The following is a 22428-nucleotide window of genomic DNA, read 5'->3' as shown; positions in this document are numbered from 1 at the left end:
CTGGTACCAGACAAGCAGGGCCCATCTCGGTACTCTCATCTGGTCTGGCCAGGTTTTATGCTCAGTCCCCCGGGCTCAGCCTGCCCACACTGACCTTTCGACAGCTCTGTTACTATTCTGTCCAGCCAGGCACCTGGTCTTTGGCAGCATCCGCTGGGCTCAGTTCTATCTGGTGAGCTCTCTGCACTGAGCTATCTGCAGCCCTGCTGTTCAACCAGCCAGCTAGGCCCCCAGTCCTCCCTCATCAAGCTCCACACAGAAACTGAACTTCTTTGCTCTGCTGCTTGTCTTATATAGGGCCCTTCTGGCCCCGGATTGGCTGCTCCTCTGCAGCCACTCTAGGCTGTCTGTTGGATTTCTCTCTGATCTGTTCTGGGGCAGGGTGATGCAGGACCATGAGGCCTCCCACAGGGGGCTTCCGGACCTAGTCCACCCTGCCACACATCTCTGTTAAGGTTTAATAATAACCCAGTGATTTCCCAGATTGCATTCTAAAGTATCCAGAATCACTCTTGCATTTTGGCAGCATGCACGGGCACATAGACGCTCCCTTTTCCCAGCCACAGAGAAGAAATATAGAATTAGGAGTGGGGAATTGGCACTAAATCAAAATCCTTAAATCAAAAAACCTTGCAAACAATTTAGATTGGGACATGTACAGTACCAAATTCATCTGTGATGGTGATGTGTATATATAATAATAAATCCATGGTAGCAAATTATGTTGGTTCTGGTTTGTTTCCTGCTCTGTCCAGCACTGGAATTCAGAAGTTGGGGGGCGGGGGGGGAGTGGCTACCCTTTTCTTTTTGTCTGATCTTCCATCATGTGACCATACCTACTTCTAGTATAAATTAATCATGTTTATTACAGTAGTGTCTAATAGGCAACCAAAAATGGGGCCCCGTTGTGCTAGGCTCTGTACAAATCCAGAGTAGTAGATGGTTCCTGCCCCTAAGAGCTTACAATATAATTAGACAAGACAGACACAGTAGGGAGAGAGGATAGGTATAACGCACAAGCAGAGTGAACAATGTGATAGCACCAAATGTCATTTTAGTTGCATGATACGTTTGAGGGGGTGAGTTTACTTAGCGTGTGGATAAGCTAAATAGAAAGAAAAGTTAAGGGAAAGGGAGTGAGGAGGACAAGGCAGCGGAAAGGAGAGTAAGAGTGGCCAGTGTGAGTGAAGCTGAGATGAAGAGACTGTGAGGGAGGGAGAGGGTTGGAGCAAACAGCCAATCAGCGCAAGACAGAGAATCTCTGGTCAAAACTGTTGAATGTTCTCCAAAGAACTCAGCTTTGGCAGCTTCTGCTCCCTCCTGCTGGAGTCTCTGTCTGGCTCCTCTCTGCGCCCAAGGCCACATAGCTGGGGGGAAGAGAGTCAATGCTTGAGTCCCAGTGATCCCATAGTGGCAGCTGTCTTCTCTGCACAATTCTGGGTCCAGTGGCGTGCTGGAGGGAGGGGTAGCTCTGGCTGAACACCATTTTACCCCCTTTCCCCAAGTGCAGTAGTGCCTGATTTGGCTACTTTCTGCTCTTACTGCCTGGAGTCAAAACATGTATAAAACATGCCCGTTTCTGACTGATGGCAAAACAAGAGCTGGGGCAGACAGCAGACTATGGATGGGAAAGATTTTAAGTTGATTTTTATTCTGAGGTGCTAATTCTCCTCCTTGAACTGCCAGGGTTCATTCCTGGCATAGTTCCAATAGGATGCATTTGAAAAATGTACAATATGGCAGCAGAGTTAAATCTCAGTGAGCAAACTGTATTTCAGCCTTTCATGGGGCCATTGCAGACATGTTTTTCTTTCTTCCTTTTTTCTTTGGCTAGGTAAGTGGATTAAGTTGATTAATCAAAGAATTCAACACAAGTCTCTTATAATTTATTATCACAAATGTCTCACCAGCACTAGCAAAATTATGAAGGAGCCCTAGCTATTCTATAATTAAGGTTGTTTAAAGCTCAATTTTCAAACCTCTCTAAACCACACACGCAAAGTTGGATTAGTTTGTAAATTGCCATGGCAATTCAGGGCCCAGGGTAAAGTTGGGTAAAGCACAAAAAAAAGGAGTCCAAGGCCTGGTCAACATAGCTACGTTGGTCATGGGTGTGAAAAATCCACATTTCTGAGTGACGTAGGTATGCTGACCTAACCACCAGTCGGTGCCATAGCTAGCCACAAGGCACCCTTTCAGATTCTAGGCCCATTGCAAGGCCAGGTAACCCATTTCCATCGGATCACTGGGCCATACAACATTTTTTTATTATTATTTTGAAGGTATTTTTAAATGAATTTAAGAAGATGAAACAGAAAAAAATGTTTTGGAATCTGGACAATTATATTGTATTAAGCAGTGTCCTATGAGATCTGAGAACCCAGGTGTAGTAGAAAGAGAGAGCCTGAAGCATGGGCCTGGTTCAAACCCTGAGGCCTGAACAAAAGTCTGTGAGTTATGCTATGAGCAGCAGTCAGGTCCTGTCAAAAGCAGCTGATTGCCTGCAAGTCAGTGACCGGTACATGAACTATTGCTAGCATTGTTGCAACACACTGAATATGTAAACACTTTCCAGCAGGCCAGCACAAGAACACCCCATCCTAGCATACAATAAAACGGTTTGACAAAAATGATGAATAGTGATATTTTGTCTGAAACATCAGGAGTAAAAGTACAAAGACAGGTGGTGAATAGGAATGTTTTGTCTGAAACATCAGAAGGAAAGTACAAGGGGAGGTAACAAACATCATGAAACATGTAAGGTGATACACGAGTTGTTTATCCCAGATTTTGTCTGTCTATAAATGTTGGGATACCTTGCTTTAACCCTTTGGCCAACCTAGGGAGGAATGGAAAATCCCGCCATTCACTGAGCTGCATCCATTGTCATGGGCATACATGTCTTAGTATCCTCGTAGAGTCTGGCAGGTGCTATTACCATGCTTCTTCAACGACAAACCTGGCCAGGCGCCTTTGTACCTTAACAGATCTTGTGGTCATTGGGCAGTTTAATTGAGGTCTGCTGTGCCAACTATCTGCACAGAGCTGGGACAGCACACAAAAAACACACACACACAGCCAAACATCTGATGACACAAGGCTAATTGCAGAGGCTATGAGACCTTGCCGCGCTGTAGGGCCTTGGCTTGTGAGGGGCCACCACAAATGGGCAAAATGTTTGTTTCTCCCCCATTCCATTCATATAAGGAATTACCACTATTAATTTGTATTGCAGTAGCACCTAGAGGCCCCAACTGAGATCAAAGCCCTGTTGTAATTGGCACTCTACAAGAACACAAAGTTTACCATCCAAATTGCATATTAAAAATGCAAAGGAATGTTAAGATTGCAAAGTCAAGGACTCAAAAGTTAGGAAATGCCAGAATTAAGGTTGTATGAGCAACCTTAATTGTTCTCCCTTATGTGTACACATTATGATACAGGCTGTGTCTTCTGTGCCAAAAGGTGTGTTTTTACAGTGAGATAGCGAATATGTTTGCTGTCTTGCTGTAAAATCTTAGCAGAAACAAGGCATTGTGGGAGGTATAGTGTTAACCTCAACTAGTTTCACTGAAGTAAAAACTACCTGTCCCTTGTCTCCGCTAGGATTTTACAGTGAGATAGGTGGGTTGAGTTAGCTATCTCACTTAAAAACGCACCTTTTTGGCAGTGAAGACACAGCACAGTCTTTAGTTGCATAATCATACTATTTTACCCACTCTGTTTCTGTCTCATGTCTCCAGTCTTCCTCTTCTTTACTTCCTCCTTTTGGTCCACCCCTCCCCACAGCTTGCCTCTTTGGCACCTTTTCTCTTTCTCTCGGCTTGTATGTTTTATACCATCTTCGTTCCCTTCCTGCCTAACTGTGCAGCCAGGGATGGAAACTGAATCATAACATGGACATCAACATAAGCCTGCAGGAGGCTTTCAGCTTGGCCATGCTGAGGACCCAGCTTTTAAACTCGGAAGCCAATTGTAGGGCTCTACATCTGGGCATTTAAATTGGCACTTAGGTTCCCAGCTATGCATTTTATGTGCCTAAAAGCCTGCCTGAGTACTAAACTTTGGAGCCCACATTCGAAAATTCCAAGGCCCTGATTCAGACTGGCCTTACCAAAGGAAGGCAGGATACAACTCTTGCCAGATGGTGTCATACTGCTGCTGTGCAGCTCAGCTGAAACACATGTTGCTCTCCATTTTCCAAGGATTGAATGTGCTACCTCCATATGGTCCGGGCTGATCCTGAGAGCATGTGAGTGTGCTCGAGACCTATACCTGGATTTTGTCATCTGCAAGCACATTGCATTTGCTGTTAGACCTTTCATTTTTGTTAGCCTTACAAAAGGAATAAAGAATAAAATTATGATGCAAAAACCCTGCTTATTTGTTGATGATGTTTGCATACTTGATGTGACTTAATGAAAATATCTGTAATTTCTTCACATCAACTTCCAGTGAGTTGCTGTATATTTTTCAAAAAAAATCTTCGTAGAAGAAAGTTTTAGGTTATTTTCTTTCCATGCTCATTGTCCCTAGAGTAAGAAGAACTCTTGTACAACTGGTAAAGTGAAGTTTTAGTGCTGAGCAGCAGAGGTATTGAGAGAGGGTAAAAAGTTCTCTTGAGAAAAACAAAAAAGTTTGCATAATTTCCTTGAGGATGCAAAAGGCTGACATTGGTAGAAAGACAACATATAGCATAGTAGGTCAACAGAAATTTAGAAAATGTAGCTGGATGAGTATATTTCTCTTTATTTGTACTGGAATAAAATTGGTCCACTCTCGGTTGGATATACCCAAGGAAACATGCTTACAAACATTGCTATATACTCAGAAAATACAGCATTTCTATTAATAACTTTTATTGAGCCCAACATAAAAATAACTCCAGCAAGCAAATACATTAATATCTCTAGTTCAAAGAAGATAATGCCTAAGGGTTTGAGGAATTACTGTAGCAAGAACAACATTGGTAAAACACTGAAGATTTAACATTTGCTGTGATACAGAAATCACTTGAATAGGAAAAAAAACCTTCAAACTAAATGAAACTTTTCCTGCGAGTGTACATTTTACAGCCCGCTATTTGTCAGATTGTCAGACTGATTGTTTTTAATGAAAAAGATGGGTTCCTGTCTGTAAAATCTGAGCTTTACAAATTATTGATAATGGTGTCACTGATGTATGAAAGTATTCTACGGGATAATACATCAAGCTAGTGGGTTCCAATTTAAAATTTCTCTCTTGCTACAAAAGACAGATTTGCAGGCATGAGGCTGAAAATGAAATGATTAAAACTTCAGAAATTAATGATGATGTCCTCCTTTCTCTCTCTTTTCCCCTGTGTTTTGTAGCGCAACTTTCTGGGCTTGACTACTTTTAAAGTAGGAGACTTGGTGAAGTCAAAGGAACAACAGTTGACCCTTACCCTGAGGTAGGTCTTTTTGTCTGTTGTAAACCATTTCAGACTAATAACCCGTGACATTTAGTGATTGCGGCTTGGCTGTGTTTGAAACTCAGAATTACTTCAGGTATATTAGATGTTAACCTCAAGTGCCTCTGTTTCTACTATGCACAAAGCTAAAGAGAAATACCAATTATTTAAGTCAGAGCTTCCCATGTGTCAGGTTAGAAAAGGTTACTCGCTCTTTGATATGATCCCCTACAGAAAAATTGCAGAGCAGTTATATTTGGAAAAGTCCTTTCAAAGATTGCTACAACAGGGAATATAAATTTTATTCTCACTTAATTAGTAGATTATATTTTTGTAGAATCTAAATGTTACTATCATGAAGTGACCAGGATTTGAATATTTGGCATGTCTAAGTACACTGGGCCTGATTCACCACTGCCTTGCACCTTCTGTAATCACTTATATCTGTGTAAAGTAGGTATGAAATGCTACCAAATCAGAATTGCAATGCAGAACTCTGCACAAATGTATATGACTACACAAGGTACAAGGCTGTGGAGAATGAGGCCCAGTGTTTTAGATGTGGCCCTGTGTTAACAGGAAGAAAGGATGGAATGGATGGGTTTGTGTTTAAAACAATGGGCTGGGAATCAGGAGAGTTCAATTTCCAGCTCTGACACAGACTTATGTTTATGACCTTAGGCAAATTATTCAGGGCATAATCTATATCGGTTTGAAGCCAGTAGAAAAACTCCTATTTACTTTAAAGGCTTTGGATCAGGCCCTTAGGACTTGATTTTCAGAGATGTTGAACACCCACAGCTACTATTGACTTCATCTGGAATTTAAGGTGCTCAACATTTGTACATATCAGGCTCTTGTTATATCATATATCCCTTCCTCCTCTTCCTGTTCTCCTTGGAGATGCTGCGTATAGATGCACCAGAAGTCCACATAGAACTAGATTTGGTGGCACATGGGCTGCACACCCTGTCTTGGTGCAGATAGCCCAAACCCAAATGCATTCATCAGAACAGCAGTGGTTTCATTGTGCCAAGGGCCTTCAACACCCGTTTTGGAGAGGGCATAAGTCTGGTTTTTATGTACCTGCACTCCCTATTATGTACATGCAACTTTTATGTAGATGCAACTCCCTATTGAAAGTAATGGGAGTTGCATGTAGACATGGGGGCAGATGGGGAGGTATATACTATTTGATTTAGAGACCATGATGTATTGACAGAGTGTGTTGATTTTCATTCTCATATTGCATAAAATCACAATATAACAAAATATTAGTTTACAGCATTAGCCTTACTGGGTTCCCAGAGGGTACTGGGTCTGAATTGGACCTTTGTAGGTTTGCTTTTTATCAAGTTTTGTTTTTGTCTCATACATTTTTTGTACATCTAATAGTAAAAGACAGCTGTTTGAAACAATTCCAGTTGAACTCCAGAACACTAAATTGTTAGTGGGTTGAAATTTAAAAGACATTTTCAAAAAAACTTATGAATGTTGAATTGTTTCTTGAGTATGGCTGTGGGCCAAATTCACAGAATTACTCTTCTCTCATTATGTCACCAGGCAGTGCAGAAGGAGACAATACTGCCCATTCCTCCTCAGTGGCAGTAAAATCTGGCTTCTTGGCCCCTTCCTGCAGCATCCCTGTTGCAGGGGAAGTGTCAGGGATGAGGGACAGGCCTGTTGAGGGCATTGCCAGGCAAACTGTGCTCCATCTATTCCTAGCTGATGTACAGTTGCTTGGGAGGAGCTTTGCAAGCTGGTGTAAGTTAGAGTAGCCCCAGGGCTGCTGTAACCTATGCTAGGTCTGGGACAAAGCAAAGCGGAGAATCAGGGAGCTGAAACTAGCTCTCTGTAATACCAGGTAGATATTGGTCTCATCATATAATCTGGCCCATACTTTCTTTTTACTGACATTTTAGCATTTTCTTGCTCAGGAAAAACACAAACTAAACCATGTAACGATGGATTTTGAAAGAGTTGCTTTGTTCCTCTGTAGTTCTACAGGTGGGAGGTTTTTTTGTGGGGGTGGTCGTGGTAAAGGACAGTAGTGTTGAGGTTGAGGGAGGGTCAGGATATGTCTCTGCTGCAAAAAAAAATCTGTGATGCTGAGTCTGAGCGCAGGTCAATTGACTTGGGCTTGCAAGTAGGTCAGGTTGTGCGGCTGACCCTAACAGTGTAGACATTTGAGCTTGGGCTGGAGCCTGGGTTCTGAAACCCTGCAAATGGGGAGGGTCTCAGGGCTTCCCCCTCCTCGGGGTTTCAGATCCCAGGCACCACCCCAAGCCCAAACCTCTACACTGCTATTTTTAGCCCCACAGCTTGAGTCCCATGAGCCCAAGTCAGTTGACCCAGGCCCTGATACTCGATGGTGCATGTTTTTTATTGCAGCATTGACATACCCTCAGTGACTTTGGTTTCTGATAACATTCAATTCTTCACCAAAGGTGTACTCTTTCTCTGCCCTCTCCCCTCCTTTCTTGTTGGCAGTGACTAAGTATACAAGCCAAGGAACTTTCTTTTGAGACACCAATAGGGTTTTTAATCTGTCCTTTCATTTTGGATTTTCATTTTTGTTTTCTTTGTTACAGCCCTTAATGTTTAAAGACTGATATTTTCTAAACTGTCCACCAAATGAGTGTTTTAGGGGAATGTGTGTGTCTATATATAATTATCAAAACCTGCCTGAACAGGTCAATTTGAGGTATTGCTTTGGTTTTGGCAAGGTGCAAAACCTGTCTCTTCTGAAGGAATTTAACCTTTTAGAGATTTTGGAGCACAGTTTCCATTCTGAAAATTCCAAAGGGCTAAATTATGGCTCATCTAAAAAATTGTCAGTGGGTGGTGGTGATGTGCCAAATAACAAGGTTTGATGAATAAAATAATAAATTTGCCAAATATATAAAAAAATGTCATCTTCAGCAGGCTAGATATTTCTGAATATCAATTTGGCAATATATGTTCACTGGAGATGCAGATTCACCCACTCCTGTGCTGTTGTCAGCAAACCTGAGTTAGGAGCACTGATGGCTGCTTCAAGTAATTTAGACTGGTTTAGTTCATTAGTTTTAGATTGTAAGCACTTCAAGACAGGGACTCTCTCCTAGTATGTGTTTGTGCGGCACGTACCATGCACATGCACAATAAGGTTGGGGCCTTTAGGCTTTATGGTAATTCTAACCCGAAAAATAAATCCCTTCATCAGCCAGTCTGCAATGATGATGGCATTCCCCATTCTCTGGAAGATCCTTTCATTTCAAGTGTATTACTCTCATTATGAATATTGCCACAGGCTTGTGCTCCATTACCCCTCTTGTTCAATGTGTATGTGATGTCACTAGGTGAGATAGGAAGATGTGCCATCCTTTGTCACATCTGTACTTGGTTATTGTAGTTTGATTTCCACTGAGCTACACGGGGGTAAAAGAGAACAAAAAATAACGGTGCTCTTCTAATCTCTCCCCACAAAATTAAGCTCTATCCATCTGTGATGCTGCTCTCTGTAGATTGTATGGATATTCCACACAGGATCATACATGCTGTCTGAGCTCCACTGAACTCCTCAGGTTTGGCTTCCCCTCTGTGGGGCATGGGTGGCACCCTTGAGCTTGGTTTCTTCTTCACTGGAGAAGAGAATAAGAGGTGATACTCTTCCAGGCCTAGTTAATTGTGGTGACAAAACACGATGTCAGTCAGAGTAGATTGTGCAGAATTTCATAGTGTGATCCTTCCCCTCCTTTCTGACATGGGCAATAAAATATTTAACAAGTTTCACACTTACAGTAGCATCTGAGTTAGTGTCCCATAGTGACACATGGGGCAGTTCATGCCTCTCAGAGCTATCATTTCGGGCGGTCTGGAAATTCAGGCAGACATCACCGCATCAGTTAACCTTCAAAACCAGAAGTGAGTGTTTCTGTGCAAATGTAACAGCTAGAAATGTACTTTTTAAAAAAAAAAACATTTGAGATTCTAGAAAACAAGAAGGCAGCCCGGGAGAGGTGCTGGTATATACTGCTCTAATTTGAGTCCTGAAGGTACCTCTGAAGACCACTCCCACATCAGAACTCGATGACAAGTGGAACTAACCTTACAAAAACAAGGGAATTCACAAAGATTCAGGATAGACATACCAGTCTTTATAGATTTACCTTTTCCCGAAGAAAATATATGTGAAAGTGTCTCCCTGTGGTCTATACTGTACTATACTACTTTATGAACATAAGGTTGTACTTAAATTTCAACAATTCATTTTGTCCTATACTTATTTCTCAATGTTCTAAGCATTTCAATATCATCTGAACTTCTGTTCACGGATAGAGGGTAGGTATATTTGTCATGTAGATTTTTAATAATACAGTGATCTTTCCTCTTTACTATGTTGCCCCTTTTGACCCAAGTGGATAGTCAAAGTTTGGGGCCCTGTGGATGTTCAGTAGGGAGTAAAAGTTGGTGGTAGTCATGTATTTTTTTGCAGATTTGTTTATTTACAACGAATGTACATTCAGTCCTGTGTCTCTGAATGTAAAAAGTCAAAAAGTCATATAAATCAAATAGCAAGAAACAGCACCAGAGCACTCTTGGCAGCCTGCACCCCTGACTCAGGAACCTCTCCACAGGTTTCTGCCAAGGTCAGACATGCTTTCAGCTGCTCTTTCTTGCACGTGCTCATGTGCAGTCTCTCTCTCTCTCTCTCTCTCTCGTGTCCGCGTTTAAAAATTAGATTGACCTAGCTGCATCTTTCGAAGCTGCAAAAAATTTAATGCCCTGAGCACCATAGTGAGGTCAAACCAACCCCCAGTGTGGACTTGTGTATGTTGAGGAAGAATTCTTCTGTAGACCTAGCTACTGTCTCTCAGAGAAGCAGATTAACAACGTTGATGGGAAAAACCCTTCTGTCAATGCAGGGAGCATCTATACTATGGTGCGATAGTGGCACAGCTGCAGTAGCATTTGTAGCGTAGACATACCTTCACTGTCTGTGTTCTGCCTTCCCCCACACCTGTAGCACCCAAAACAACACTCAGCGAAGCTCCAGGGCAGGTTCACACACTGCTTTTGTCAGGGGTGGAGTTTATGCTTACAGTTGTGTTAATCGAAAGGTGAGTTTCCACCTATCAACCTCAATCCCACAACAAGGTTTCATCCAATTTATAACACCAGCCACCATCTCAGCTTTACCCATCATCCCAATGAAGCCCAAAACAGTGACACCCAACAATCCATCCCAAACAGAAAGAAAAGAAATTTAAAATGATACAAGGTTAACTATTTACATTTGTACAGTGTCTTCCTGTTTTCATATCACCAACTCACAAGAATTTTATTCCTACCTAAATCTGTGTCTTTTTTTCGACCTGGATTTTCTTACAATCAGCCCCCCCAAAGAATGCCTGTTGTTTCTGTGGAATTTGTTGGCTGAGGTACATCCTGACCATTCTTTCCTAATTGGGAATTAACTTCTGTAACAACTTTTCCATCCTCGACTTCCATATTCTCAGATTCAGGGTGCAGCCAAGCTAAAATTCTGTCCCCCTGATACCCTTTCAGACGATTCTTATGGATAACTTTGGGTTTAGTCCTGGGACCCAGCTAAACCCTGTACACAACTTCATTTATTTGGGTCAGTACTCTATAGCCAGGGTGGCCAACCTGAGCCTGAGAAGGAGCCAGAACTTACTAATGTACATTGCCAAAGAGCCACAGTGATACGTCAGCAGCCCCCCATCAGCTCCCCCCCACCCACCTCGGCTCCCAGCGCCTCCTGCCCACCAGCAGCTCCGCCAGTCAGCAGCTCCCCTTCCCTCCCTCCCTGCACGTCCCGATCAGCTGTTTCTTGGCATGCAGGAGGCTTGGGGGGGAGAGGAAGAAATGAGGGCACGGCAGGCTCGGGGGAAGGGACAGGAAGGGGTGGAGTGGGGGCAGAGCCAGGGGTTGAGCAGGGAGCCCCCCCCCCCCGCACATTGGAAAGTTGCTGCCTGTAGCTCCAGCCCCAGAGTCGGTGCCGATACAAGGAGCCGCATATTAACTTCTGAAGAGCCGCATGTGGCTCCGGAGCCACAGGTTGGCCACCCCTGCTCTATAGGGTCCCTCCCAAGGTTTATCTAGTTGAGAGTTCCTCCCTTCTTCCTTCTAGACTTGTGGATCCAGACCAGGTCCCCTATTTTAAAAGTTTCCCCATACAACCTTACATCATATAGCCTTTTCATTTTGTCAGAGAGTGTCCTCAGATTTTCCCTTGCAAGGATGTAAACTCTTTCAATTTTGTATTGTAAGATTTTTACAGAGTATAGATAGTCATACACTATCCTGATATCAAGATCCTCTCATGGTGAAGTTTTTAGTTGCTCTGAGGTCCATGCCTCGTCCCCATTCCCATTCTTCCAATGGATGAACCATGAACATGGGCAACTCTGTAAATCAGAGGAAGAGAGAGACACACCCATCCCTTTTAGTAACAAATTCCTTGCTCTCCTGCTTGGGGCATTGTTTGCAAATAGCTTCCCAACAAGACCATCTGGAAAAGCATTACCACACTTATGGCCAGACCTATCTGTGGCTGGGAAATCATAGTACTGCCACTTCTCCATCCACCTGGCAAGCTGGCCCTCTGGATTTCTGAATCTGAAGAACCATTGTGGGAAAGCATGGTCTGTCCTGATCGTAATCTTCCCCCACATACAAGTAGTGATGAAACTGTTCTACAGATTTAACCACTGCTAGGAGTTCTTTTCAGATGGTGCAATCATTTCTCTTGGGAGAACTTACAGTAAAAGTTTAATAAGCTATCACCCTCTCAAGTTCTTTGTGTTCATGTGTTAATACTGTCCCCAAGCACTAGCATCTGTGTCCAATATGAATGGAGTTTTGAAACATGGATAGGACAATACAAGAGCAGTCAGCAGAGCATTTTTAACTCTGAAAATGCTACATTACTTTCTGCTGACCACTGAAATGGTTTTGCCTTCTCACCCAACTTGCAGTGATCTTTCAATATAGATAAATCCACAAATGAACCTCTATAATAGGAGCAGAGTCCTGTTAAATTCTGCAAATCAGTAAGTAGGCCACTCTCACATTCCCAGAGTACCAGATATTCTGGTACTTCCAGGAAGAGTGTGGGCCTGTTCCTGCTGGCGTGATCCAAGGCCCCTGGGTGTGGCCTTATATGCACTGCCATGAGGGGGTGCCATTTTGAAGAGCACACTGACCCACATCCGGTTTTGTCTCAGTATGAGTTGGGGAACAAACATTCGAAAAGCAGGACTGTCCAGTTTAAAACTGGATATGTGGCCAGCCTATAAATGTCAGGGGAGTTGGCCAGCTTAGTACACCCTCAATTTTCTTTTTGGTAGCGGAAATTTCTTCCTCACTTATTGTGTGCCCAAGGCAGACTACTACGTTTTGGAACAACTCACATTTCTTTGGGTTCTGTTGCAAATTGACCACCTTCAGTTTATCACAGACTATTTATATAAATGTTTTAGTTCCTGCTCAAATGTTTTAGCATGCACCAAGATATATCGTAGCTGGAGTCGACGTACCTTAGGTCCAGTTACCGCGAGGTCTACACCGCAGGGGGTTGACAGGAGAAACTCTCTCATCGACTTACCTTACTCTTCTCGTCGGGGGTAGAGTAGGGGTCGACTGGAGAGCAATCTGCTGTCGATTTGGTGGGTCTTCACTAGACCCACTAAATTGACCACCGGTAAATCAGTCTCAGAGCTTCGATTCCAGCTGTAGTGTAGATGTAACCATAATGTTGACTTCTCCTCTACTAGTGGGAACAGTACCCAGACTTCAAATTTTCCATGATAGTCTAGTCATAGTATTGATACCTTGTCATGCTCCCCCGGAAGCTCTGCTGATGGTTGTATGGTAGCAATTGGGTTTACGGTGTAGTTAAATGTTAATTTGTTTATTGATGTTCTTGGATTTCAATGTTGCTTTGTCCTTCTGGGTTATATTTTTTCCGTTGGCATTCAACCAGGACAAAGGCAAAAAAAATTTCCCAAAGAGGAGATAAAATAGCTATTTTCTGACATATGAAGTGAAATTGAAAGGCTGGGGTTCAGGGGGCTAGAGGAGGAAGAAAGCATTGAATCTGAGCAACATTTAACATATTTAATGAAAGAAAAGGAATTTGTGTGTGTAACTTCTGGAACTAGTAATTAGTACAGAAAGCAATGTATTTGAACTATTGTTGCCCTTTCATGAGCAATTTGAGTCTGTGCTCAACTAGCTAAGTTTTACTTAGTCTGCGTTCTGAAATTATTTCCTGGCTGCTGCTTGTCATGATCAGCCACAGGAGGCAGATGGACAGCAGCTTGGCTTTAAACACTAGGCAGGACGCCAGAAGAGCTAAGAATAACTTGTTTTGATAAAAAAAAAAAAACATAACCTTATAGTGAAGCAGTGACAGGAGTGAATACATTTAACTCTAAAAAGTGTCATTCGTTTATCCTCTATTTTAACATTTTATTTATCAGTGGAACAGTTTGAAAACAGAAAGCTGATTGTCATGTGAAGCACAAAGCCCATGTCAAACAAAGACGACAATGTTCATAATGACAATAATTAATACATTTGTCATAAGAAAATGAGCTCCTGTCTTTCAAAATGCATTATTTTGGTGGGAAAAGAATTTGTGTTGAACTATGTATTAGTCTGCACTACTTGCCTTGAGATTGGAACAACTGAAAGTCAGACATTTTCCTTTTCAGGCAATCGCTCATTTCTCATTTACAAGGCTATGCAAATACACAGTCTGCTTCTCTTTTGCTTTGTGTTCATAAGCCATTTTTATTAGTGAAGTTACGGCCATGGGAACCAATCATCAGTTCTGAGTTTTCATATTCAAAATATTTATTAATCAATAAAGCTGTAGAGGAGCAAAATGGATTGAAGTTTTCAATCCTTCAAGAGATAGTAAAATCTTAATATACTTTTCTTGGTTGGCATCTCCTATGTATATAACACTATCATACTGTGTTACATTAAAAGCACAGAAGAGCAATTGTTTTAAAACCTTTTGACTTGTTTTCAAATAATCCTCAAAGATCTCTTGGAGAGCACCCAATAGTTAAATAGGCAACACCATGTTTGCTAGCAATGATAGATGTATTCCTTCAGATTAAAAAGGGACACTGTGGTTAACTCGGGTTTATAGTACTTTATGAAGAGTACAAATGAAAGCAGTATGTATGGGGAAATACACGTTATTCAGGGAATCTGAACATATTCATTGCATTGGGGGCCTCATTTTCTCTATTCTAAGTCTTGCTACTTGGCCTGTCTAGCACACTCTGTAGTGCCCTAGCTGAGATATAGTTTTCGGGACCAAAATGTAATTTAAAATCCAACTCCAAAAGTTATGGGGACAAATTCACTGCCCTGACAGCACAAATGAGGAGAAACTCCCTAGCAGGTGTACAGTCAGCATAGCTGGTTCCCCTGCTGCCCCATCCTGCCGCAATAGCACACTGTGTTCTGGTTATCACTAGCTGGCACTCTGACCTACTATCGAGCCAAGGGTGGCATGAGCAGAGAATTAGGGTATGTCGACACTTACCGGGGATCAACGCTGGGCCAATCGATGCACCGGGGGTTGAAATTTTTGCAGCCCTGAGCAATGTAGTTAAGCTGACCTGACTTCGTAGTGTAGCCCAGCACTGGGTCTATCTGGATATCTGCAGCTGATGAATCACAGAATTCACAAGTTCAGTGACCTTCATCCTAAGTGAATGTTGAAGCTTTCAGAATGCTTTGCTCCAGAATATTTGAGTGAAAAGTCTGACAATATCACAAAATAGAAAGAGCACACATTCTGATATTTTCACATTTTTTTGTGAATATTTCTATAGCTAAAGGCCTCTGGCACCACTCAGAGGGAAGTGGTGCTGGTTCTCATTAAGGTCTGGTCTGCACGAGAAAAATTATACCAGTATAGCTATATTGGTTTGGAATGTGGGTTATTTTTTTTAAAATCAGTATAGCTTATTTGGCTTCCCAAACTGGTTTTGCTGCTTAACCATACTGGTATCATTAAAACAGCAACCTCTCTTAGACAAGTCCAAAGTGACACTTCTTTGTGAATGAGCAGTTGAAGACAAGCCCCAGCCTTGTGGTAAGGAACACTGTTAGGCATTACCTGTTAGAAGAGACAAAGATCTCACCATAACTTACACAAGAATTGGGGTGTTAATGCGGTCTTTGCAAAATTTAAAGTCAGGTAATCACATATAGCCTATTAAAATTGCTGCTTTTTCTTTTCTTTTCTTTTTTAATATATCTATCTATATACATACACACACACACACACACACACGGATACAGCTTTTTGTTTTACTTCTGTTTCTGTCTCCTTGTTTAGGACTACTGTGTGCTGTTATATAGTTAACATTTTTCATCCGAGAGGGAGCTAGACGTGAAGGGATTCTTTATGTCTATTCTTCTTTGGACCCTCATTTTGTAAAGTTTCATTCTACAACATGACAGGCACAGTACACATGCAAGTTATTTAGTTGCTCACGATTTTGAAAGGTGACCATTGATTTTGCATACCTTGGGTGCTCGATGTAACACAGCTTAAAAGGGCCTGAATATCAGAGGATGGATACTCAGCACTTTCTGAAAATAAGGCCCCCTTAAGGTGTCTCAATCTGGACACCCTAAAACTGAGGCAACCCAAATCACTAGTCATTTCTGAAAATCCTTGGTTATTTATCATTCTCTGTTATGGTGGTTGTCTGTAAAATTATCACTTTTTTTACCGGGGTGTAACCGGGCGACAACTCACTGGTGCGGCGCCTCCTGCTGGTCATCCAGGGAATTAGTTCTTCCAGCTTCCGGAGCGCCCTCTGCAGGCTCGTGTCCCACTTGCTACTGGGCCGAGTCCCTCCTGGACCCTGGTGTCCCCTTTCACGCCGGGGTGCTGCCACCTGCAGTACCCCCACAGATCTGGGTCTCCCCTCCCTGGGGGACCCCCCCACCCTCTATCCCCACCTCGCCTCAGTCTTTGGCCACTGCCAGTCATCAACTAGCCCCCATTCCCTGGGGCAGACTTCAATGTAAGTGACACTCATCACCGGCAAGGGGGGTTTGGACCTGCTGCCTCTGCCTACCCGTGGGCTGCCCCCTGCAACCTCAGTACCCTTTTTGGCCTTACACTAGGCCTGCAGCCTGGGGGGTTTCCAGGCTGGAGCTCCCCAGCTCCTCTGGCCTTCCCCCTGCCCTGCCCTGCCCTGCCCTGCCCTGCCTTGCCTTAGGTACCCAGGTACACTACCCAGCAGCCAGGCCCTTCTCCCTCTAAAGGCAGAGAGAGTGTGTCTCTGCTTCTGGCCCACTGCCCTTTTATAAGGGCCCGCTGGGCCCTGATTGCACTGGCTATGGCTGTGGCTCCTTTCCCAATCAGCCCAGCTTTTTCCCTGCCACAGCTCTTTCCCAGGGCTGTTTTAAGCCCTTCAGGGCCAGAGTGGGGTAACCACCCCGTTACAAGGGGGTTACAGAGATTACATGTAAGTTCTGTGTTTCAGTTTGAATAAGTATACAGAAGTGCAGATGCTTATCAATATATACCCTTGTTTCTTTCTTCAACTTTCTTACTTTCTTACTTTCAACTTCCAAATATCTCTCAGATGTGCAGCAGTTCTTGTGAGATCTACACTACATCCTGGTTTTAGCTAGGCCACAATACCAAGATTTTGTCAAGACCAGAATTTAATAGTGTGATGTTAGCATGTGTTACATGGTAAGAGTCTGATGTAGACAAGACCTTTAGCACATTCTGAGCTGGTTTCTTTCTCCTTGTCTCCACTAGACTTTTACAAGTGTTAGTTAGCACATGCTGACATCATGTCTTTAAATCCTAGTCTAACCAGGCCCCTAAGAATAACTCTTCTTGAGTTATGTCACCAAACAGGAAACATTAAAGACATATCCAAACCTTTCCTTTCTGCCCCCAAAGTGAAAACACTCATCCATGCGCTGATTATTTCCCATCTTGATTTCCCACCCCCTCTTTTTTCCCCCTCATCTCTGGAGTCCCTGACACATCTATCATTTCACTTGTCCATCCAAAGGCAGACACTAAACTTATCTTTTTTGCCCTCTGATCAGACCACTTTGTCCTCTGCCTCCACTCACATCCCATGCTCCCCAACATGGATTTTAAACTTCTTGTTACCTATGTTCAAGGCAAGTGTCCATCTCTGATCTCATCTCATACAACTTGCCTTTATGTCCCCTCCACTTAGCCAGGATTGTCAGTCTCTAAGTCTTGTTCATCTCCTTCTTCCATTCCCGTTTGTGCCTTTTTCCCATAAGCATGGAATGCATTCCCCATTCTGGTTTGCTAGACCTTCACTCTCTTTAGAGAAGTGTTTGCATGTGTGCGTGCATGCACGAAACTCAGATTATTCCTGTAGGTTTCTGGTGCATCTCATCTTCTATGTTTCTGTCATTTGGATTGTAAGCGGTTTATGGCAGGAGTACTTGTGGCACCTTAGAGACTAACAAATTTATTTGAGCATAAGCTTTCATGGGCTAAAACCCACTTCATCGGATGCATGCAGTGGAAAATACAGTAGGAAGATATAGAGATACACACACACACACACACACACACACACACACACACACACACACACACACACACACACACACACACACACACACACACACACACACACACACACACACACACACAGACAAATGAAAAAACGGGTGATTAGGCTTGAATAAAGACTGGGAGTGGATGGGTCATTACACAAAGTAAAACTATTTTCCCCATGCTTATCCCCCCCCCCCACTGTTATTCAGACCTTCTTATCAACTGTTGGAAATGGGCCATCCTAATTATCACTACAGAAGGTTTTTTTCTTCTGCTGATAATAGCTCACCTTAATTGATCACTTTCATTATAGTCTGTATGGCAACACCCATTTTTTCATGTTCTCTGTATATATATATCTTCCTACTATATTTTCAACCGCATGCATCTGATGAAGTGGGTTTTAACCTATAAAAGCTTATGCTCAAATAAATGTGTTAGTCTCTAAGGTGCCACAAGTACTCCTCATTCTTTATAGTCTTTTACCAGTTGCACCTGACATGATACGTAAGTTTTAAAGGGTATATTTGACCTGGCTACAGCAGTTTGTATTGCATACTCTCTTTTTCCTCATAGATTGATTTATCTATTCAGTACTGGAGCTTGGGTGCCAATTGTGACACAAGAAAGAGAAAAGAGATGAAAAATTAGGTCAAAGCTGTAGTCTGTAGTCATTCAAAGGACAGAGTGAACTGCCATGAATCCATTAAACTAGCATTATCTTTTGTTTTTTAAAAGGACACTAGCAAATTATTTTTCATAAATTTTAAAATTGTTTATGTATTGTTGATAAATACCCATGGCAACCTGAAATCCTGATTCTTTACTACTAATTTCCACCCCGTTGCATGCTTATTGGTCAGTTAATGTAGGGTTGTTTGTGTGTGTGTTTGTGTGTTGTTTTTTATTATTGTTTGGTGCACTTGGTTTGTAGCAAACAAAACCCCACATACATAACACACAAAAGCTTTATATAAAATTTTACAAAGCTTATGTAAGAAAAAATTGTATTTCTGTATTGTCAGAGTACATACATTTAAATGTCTTCAATTTTAGAGAACAGTGGCTATTACCACTAAGTAAACATTTATCTTAAACCACAGAGGTCACTACATTTTAAGAATGTATTGTTGGAACAGGAAAATATCCCAAATAACTATGGTGAACATGGCCATGATCATGCAAAGACCTACACGTGTGCTTAACTTTCCACACTCTGAGTAGGCCCATTGACTTATTTTGTGACTTTTCATAGTGTGTAAAATTAAGAACACATGTGAGAACAGCACGAAGTCCCACTGAAGTCAGTGAGGCTCTGCACAGGTGCAAGGAAAAGCTCATAGGGTTCTCATTGCAGGATCAGGGCCCATATTACCTTGGGGAAGTCACTTAATCTCCCTGTCTGTTTCCCCAGTAAAATGTCAAAAATAATACTTATTTCCTACTTCCTATGTGAGGACTGATTAAATAGGTTTTGTAAGGAACCATAAAAAGGTTGATGTTGAGGAGGAGGAGGCATAGTGTTTTCTCTGAGTATTCTCCCAAGAATATGGTATACTTTATAAATAAATAAATTAAATAAAAAAGTGAAACTATGTTTCCTAACATTACTCAGCTTCTGAAAGTTATTCGCTCCTAACATGCCAACCATATAGCCCTTTCTCCAGTGCCTTCCTGTTTCTTATCATACCATAACGGATTCAAGCTCCTCATTTTCATCTGTATGGTCATAGAGCTCCGTGTCTGTCATGGAGGTTGCGGAAATCACGGATTCCGTGACTTTTTGAGACTTCTGCAGCGGCCAGTTTGGCTGACCCCAGGGATTCCGAAGCAGCTGGCTCAGGGGGAAGCTGCTCAGGTGGCCCCCTGGCCGCTGCTGGAGCGGCTTGGGGCCAGCCACACTGGCTGCTGCTCGAGTGGTTCCCGGGCAGCTGGCCCTGGGGACTGCACGGGCATCAGTCCCCGGGTTGGCCAGAAAGGCTGCTGGTCTGGTGGCTCTTGGCAGCTGGTGCCACTAGCACACCACCCCCACTCCCTGCAGCAGCTCCCTGGGGCCCCTCTCCCACCCCCACACCACCACCACAGCAGCAGCAGCTGCCCCAAGATTTAGTCAGGGGTATTTCTAGTAAAAGTCATGGAAAGGTCACGGGTCATGAATTTTGTTTATTGTCCATGATCTGTCCATGACTTTTACTAAAAATACCCCTGACTAAATCGTAGCCTTCATATTGCCTTCAAATACATCTCTGCAGTCGTTTCCGTCCCTCATTCCCTCTACTCTTCCCAACCTGCTCATCTGACTATGGAACTCCCAGTCTCTCTTTTAACTGCTTGCAATTTTATGCCTCTTATCATGCTGCCTCCTACACCTGGAATAGTCTTCCACTTTTCATCCTCCAAGTTCCTTTCCTCTCCTTAAAACCCAGCTCCGTCCTCTGTTCTTCTCACCATTCATAATCCCCCAAACCTCCCTCTCCTAGTCCTGTTTTGCAGTCAGTGGGAGTTGAGGAGACACCCTGCACCTTACATGCTACAGGTAACATTTATCCCACCATAAATGAAGAGATCCAAATTTGAACTTTATATCTTTGACTCATTGACAACAAACTCAGGAATACAGGAATGTTTCTTCCCTGCTTATTTGTGTGGTAGATTAGAAATATCTTCCCAGTAGCTGAGGAATGGTATTGGTCCTTAGTTAGCTATAGAGAGGACTGCCAGAAAGTGTTCAAACTTGCTTCACTATTTTGGTTTAGCAGCAGGTTTAGTGATACACATTGTATATCCTTTCCTGACAGATAGTGTTATAAACCAAAGTAATTGATGTGTGCAGTAAATTGGCAGATTATAAAATGGGGCATTGGCATAGTGTGTAATGGAGTTTTCTTAGTAGTACCCTAGGCCAGGTCTGCATTACAAACTCACATTGGCATAACTGCAGAAAAATCCATGCCCCCGAGCAATGTAGTTATACTGACCTAATTCCTGGTGTAGACAGCATTATGTCAATGGGAGATCTTCTCCCATTGACATAGCTAGTGCTTCTTGTGGAGGTGGATTAATTACACTAGTCATAAGAAAGTAGCATCTTTAAAGCTACTAAAGTGCTATGGTGGCGTGCAGAACTGCTGTAGCTTTTTAAGTGTAGTCAGAAGAATATTTAGAACATTCATAGTATTTGTGGAAGAGTTCCATCTTCTTTTAGGGAGCGCTTGCCCATCTAGAGTTTTAACTAATATATTCAAAGTTCTCCTTGTTATAAGCAGTGTTGGACAAATATATTCCTGTCCTATTGTTACCATTTACTTTATGGTAGTAGAAAATGACTTTAATACAAATGAAAGCGGCTACAAAATGAATGGAAGAGCAAATGTGTACTGACATAAATATTTGTATTGAAGTGACGAGAGGCTGCTGAAGAATAAACTTTTTAATTTTAATTATTTTTGGTTTCAGGGCTCCTGATGGTGGAAAGACAGTTGGTACCATAGACGTCAGCCTTGTGAAGATGGGGGAGATAGAGGAGGGGGAAGTAGACCACATCATAACAGATGTGCAGGGACAAAAGGTATGAAATCAGTCAGCTCATTGAACAAATTAAATTAGAATGATCAGTGGTGCCAGATGCCTATATTACTAATACCACACTGGGGTTTAAGTTCTCATTATTCAAAAAAGCTAAATGAGAAATCAGCGCTGGAATGAAGTACAATATGTTTGCTCAGCTCTCTGTATTCAAAATACATTTGCATAGAGCTGTGCCAAGTGATACTCTATTCTCAAACTTTTCCCCTCTGTTTTGTTAGAACAAAGGTATTCATTTAAACCTCAATCAACCATAATTGACCACTACTTGAGAGCTGTCAGAATGTAGTATGAGGCACTAATGTTGTGAAAGGTCAGAACTTGGGTTTGGCTTTATTAATAAATACAAAATACATAAGATGAATTATAAGCCTACCTGCCTTCCCAGGCTATTCCTCTCTTGATGCAGCTCAGCCCTCCAATCTAGATTCCTCTCCTTTGAGAGGACCACTCCCCTCGTCCCCAAGCCCTGTTATTTAGTAGAGGCAGTTAATGAGCTATAGCTACCATAGTGAGTCTGCAAGAATTAATTAATTAAATCTCCCTGCTGTGTTCCAATACTTGTTGATGGGGTGGCTTGACAGAAGAACACAGCAAACTTGTTACAGCTGTAGTTTCAGTGGTCTTTGAATGCATTTGTTAAGGTGTGTAAATGGGTATTTTCATGTGTAAATTAAGTGAGACACAGTTACCCAATTTCGTGTTTGTGTGCGCAAACAGGTGAGAGTGCAATTCCAGAGACAACTTTTGAGAAAGTCACACTACTTCCTCATCAGTATATTGAAATACCCCCAACCAATTA

The 22428-nt window shown here is 42.4% G+C and overlaps 1 protein-coding gene across 6 annotated transcripts in view; it reads left to right on the top strand.

The window, feature by feature from the left end:
* INPP4B (inositol polyphosphate-4-phosphatase type II B) overlaps nucleotides 1-22428 on the top strand; it is a 476198-nt gene that overhangs the window by 286786 nt on the left and 166984 nt on the right. For all 6 annotated transcript variants that reach the window (XM_074950913.1, XM_074950912.1, XM_074950910.1 and 3 more), the window contains 2 exons: nucleotides 5352-5431; nucleotides 21498-21609. In XM_074950913.1, coding sequence (XP_074807014.1) covers nucleotides 5352-5431; nucleotides 21498-21609 — 192 coding nt within the window. The remainder of the gene's footprint in view (nucleotides 1-5351; nucleotides 5432-21497; nucleotides 21610-22428) is intronic.

The sequence above is a fragment of the Natator depressus genome, chromosome 4, assembly GCF_965152275.1.
Source record: "Natator depressus isolate rNatDep1 chromosome 4, rNatDep2.hap1, whole genome shotgun sequence".
Lineage (NCBI taxonomy): Eukaryota > Metazoa > Chordata > Testudines > Cheloniidae > Natator > Natator depressus.
This window is presented reverse-complemented; position numbering and strand designations above follow the sequence as displayed.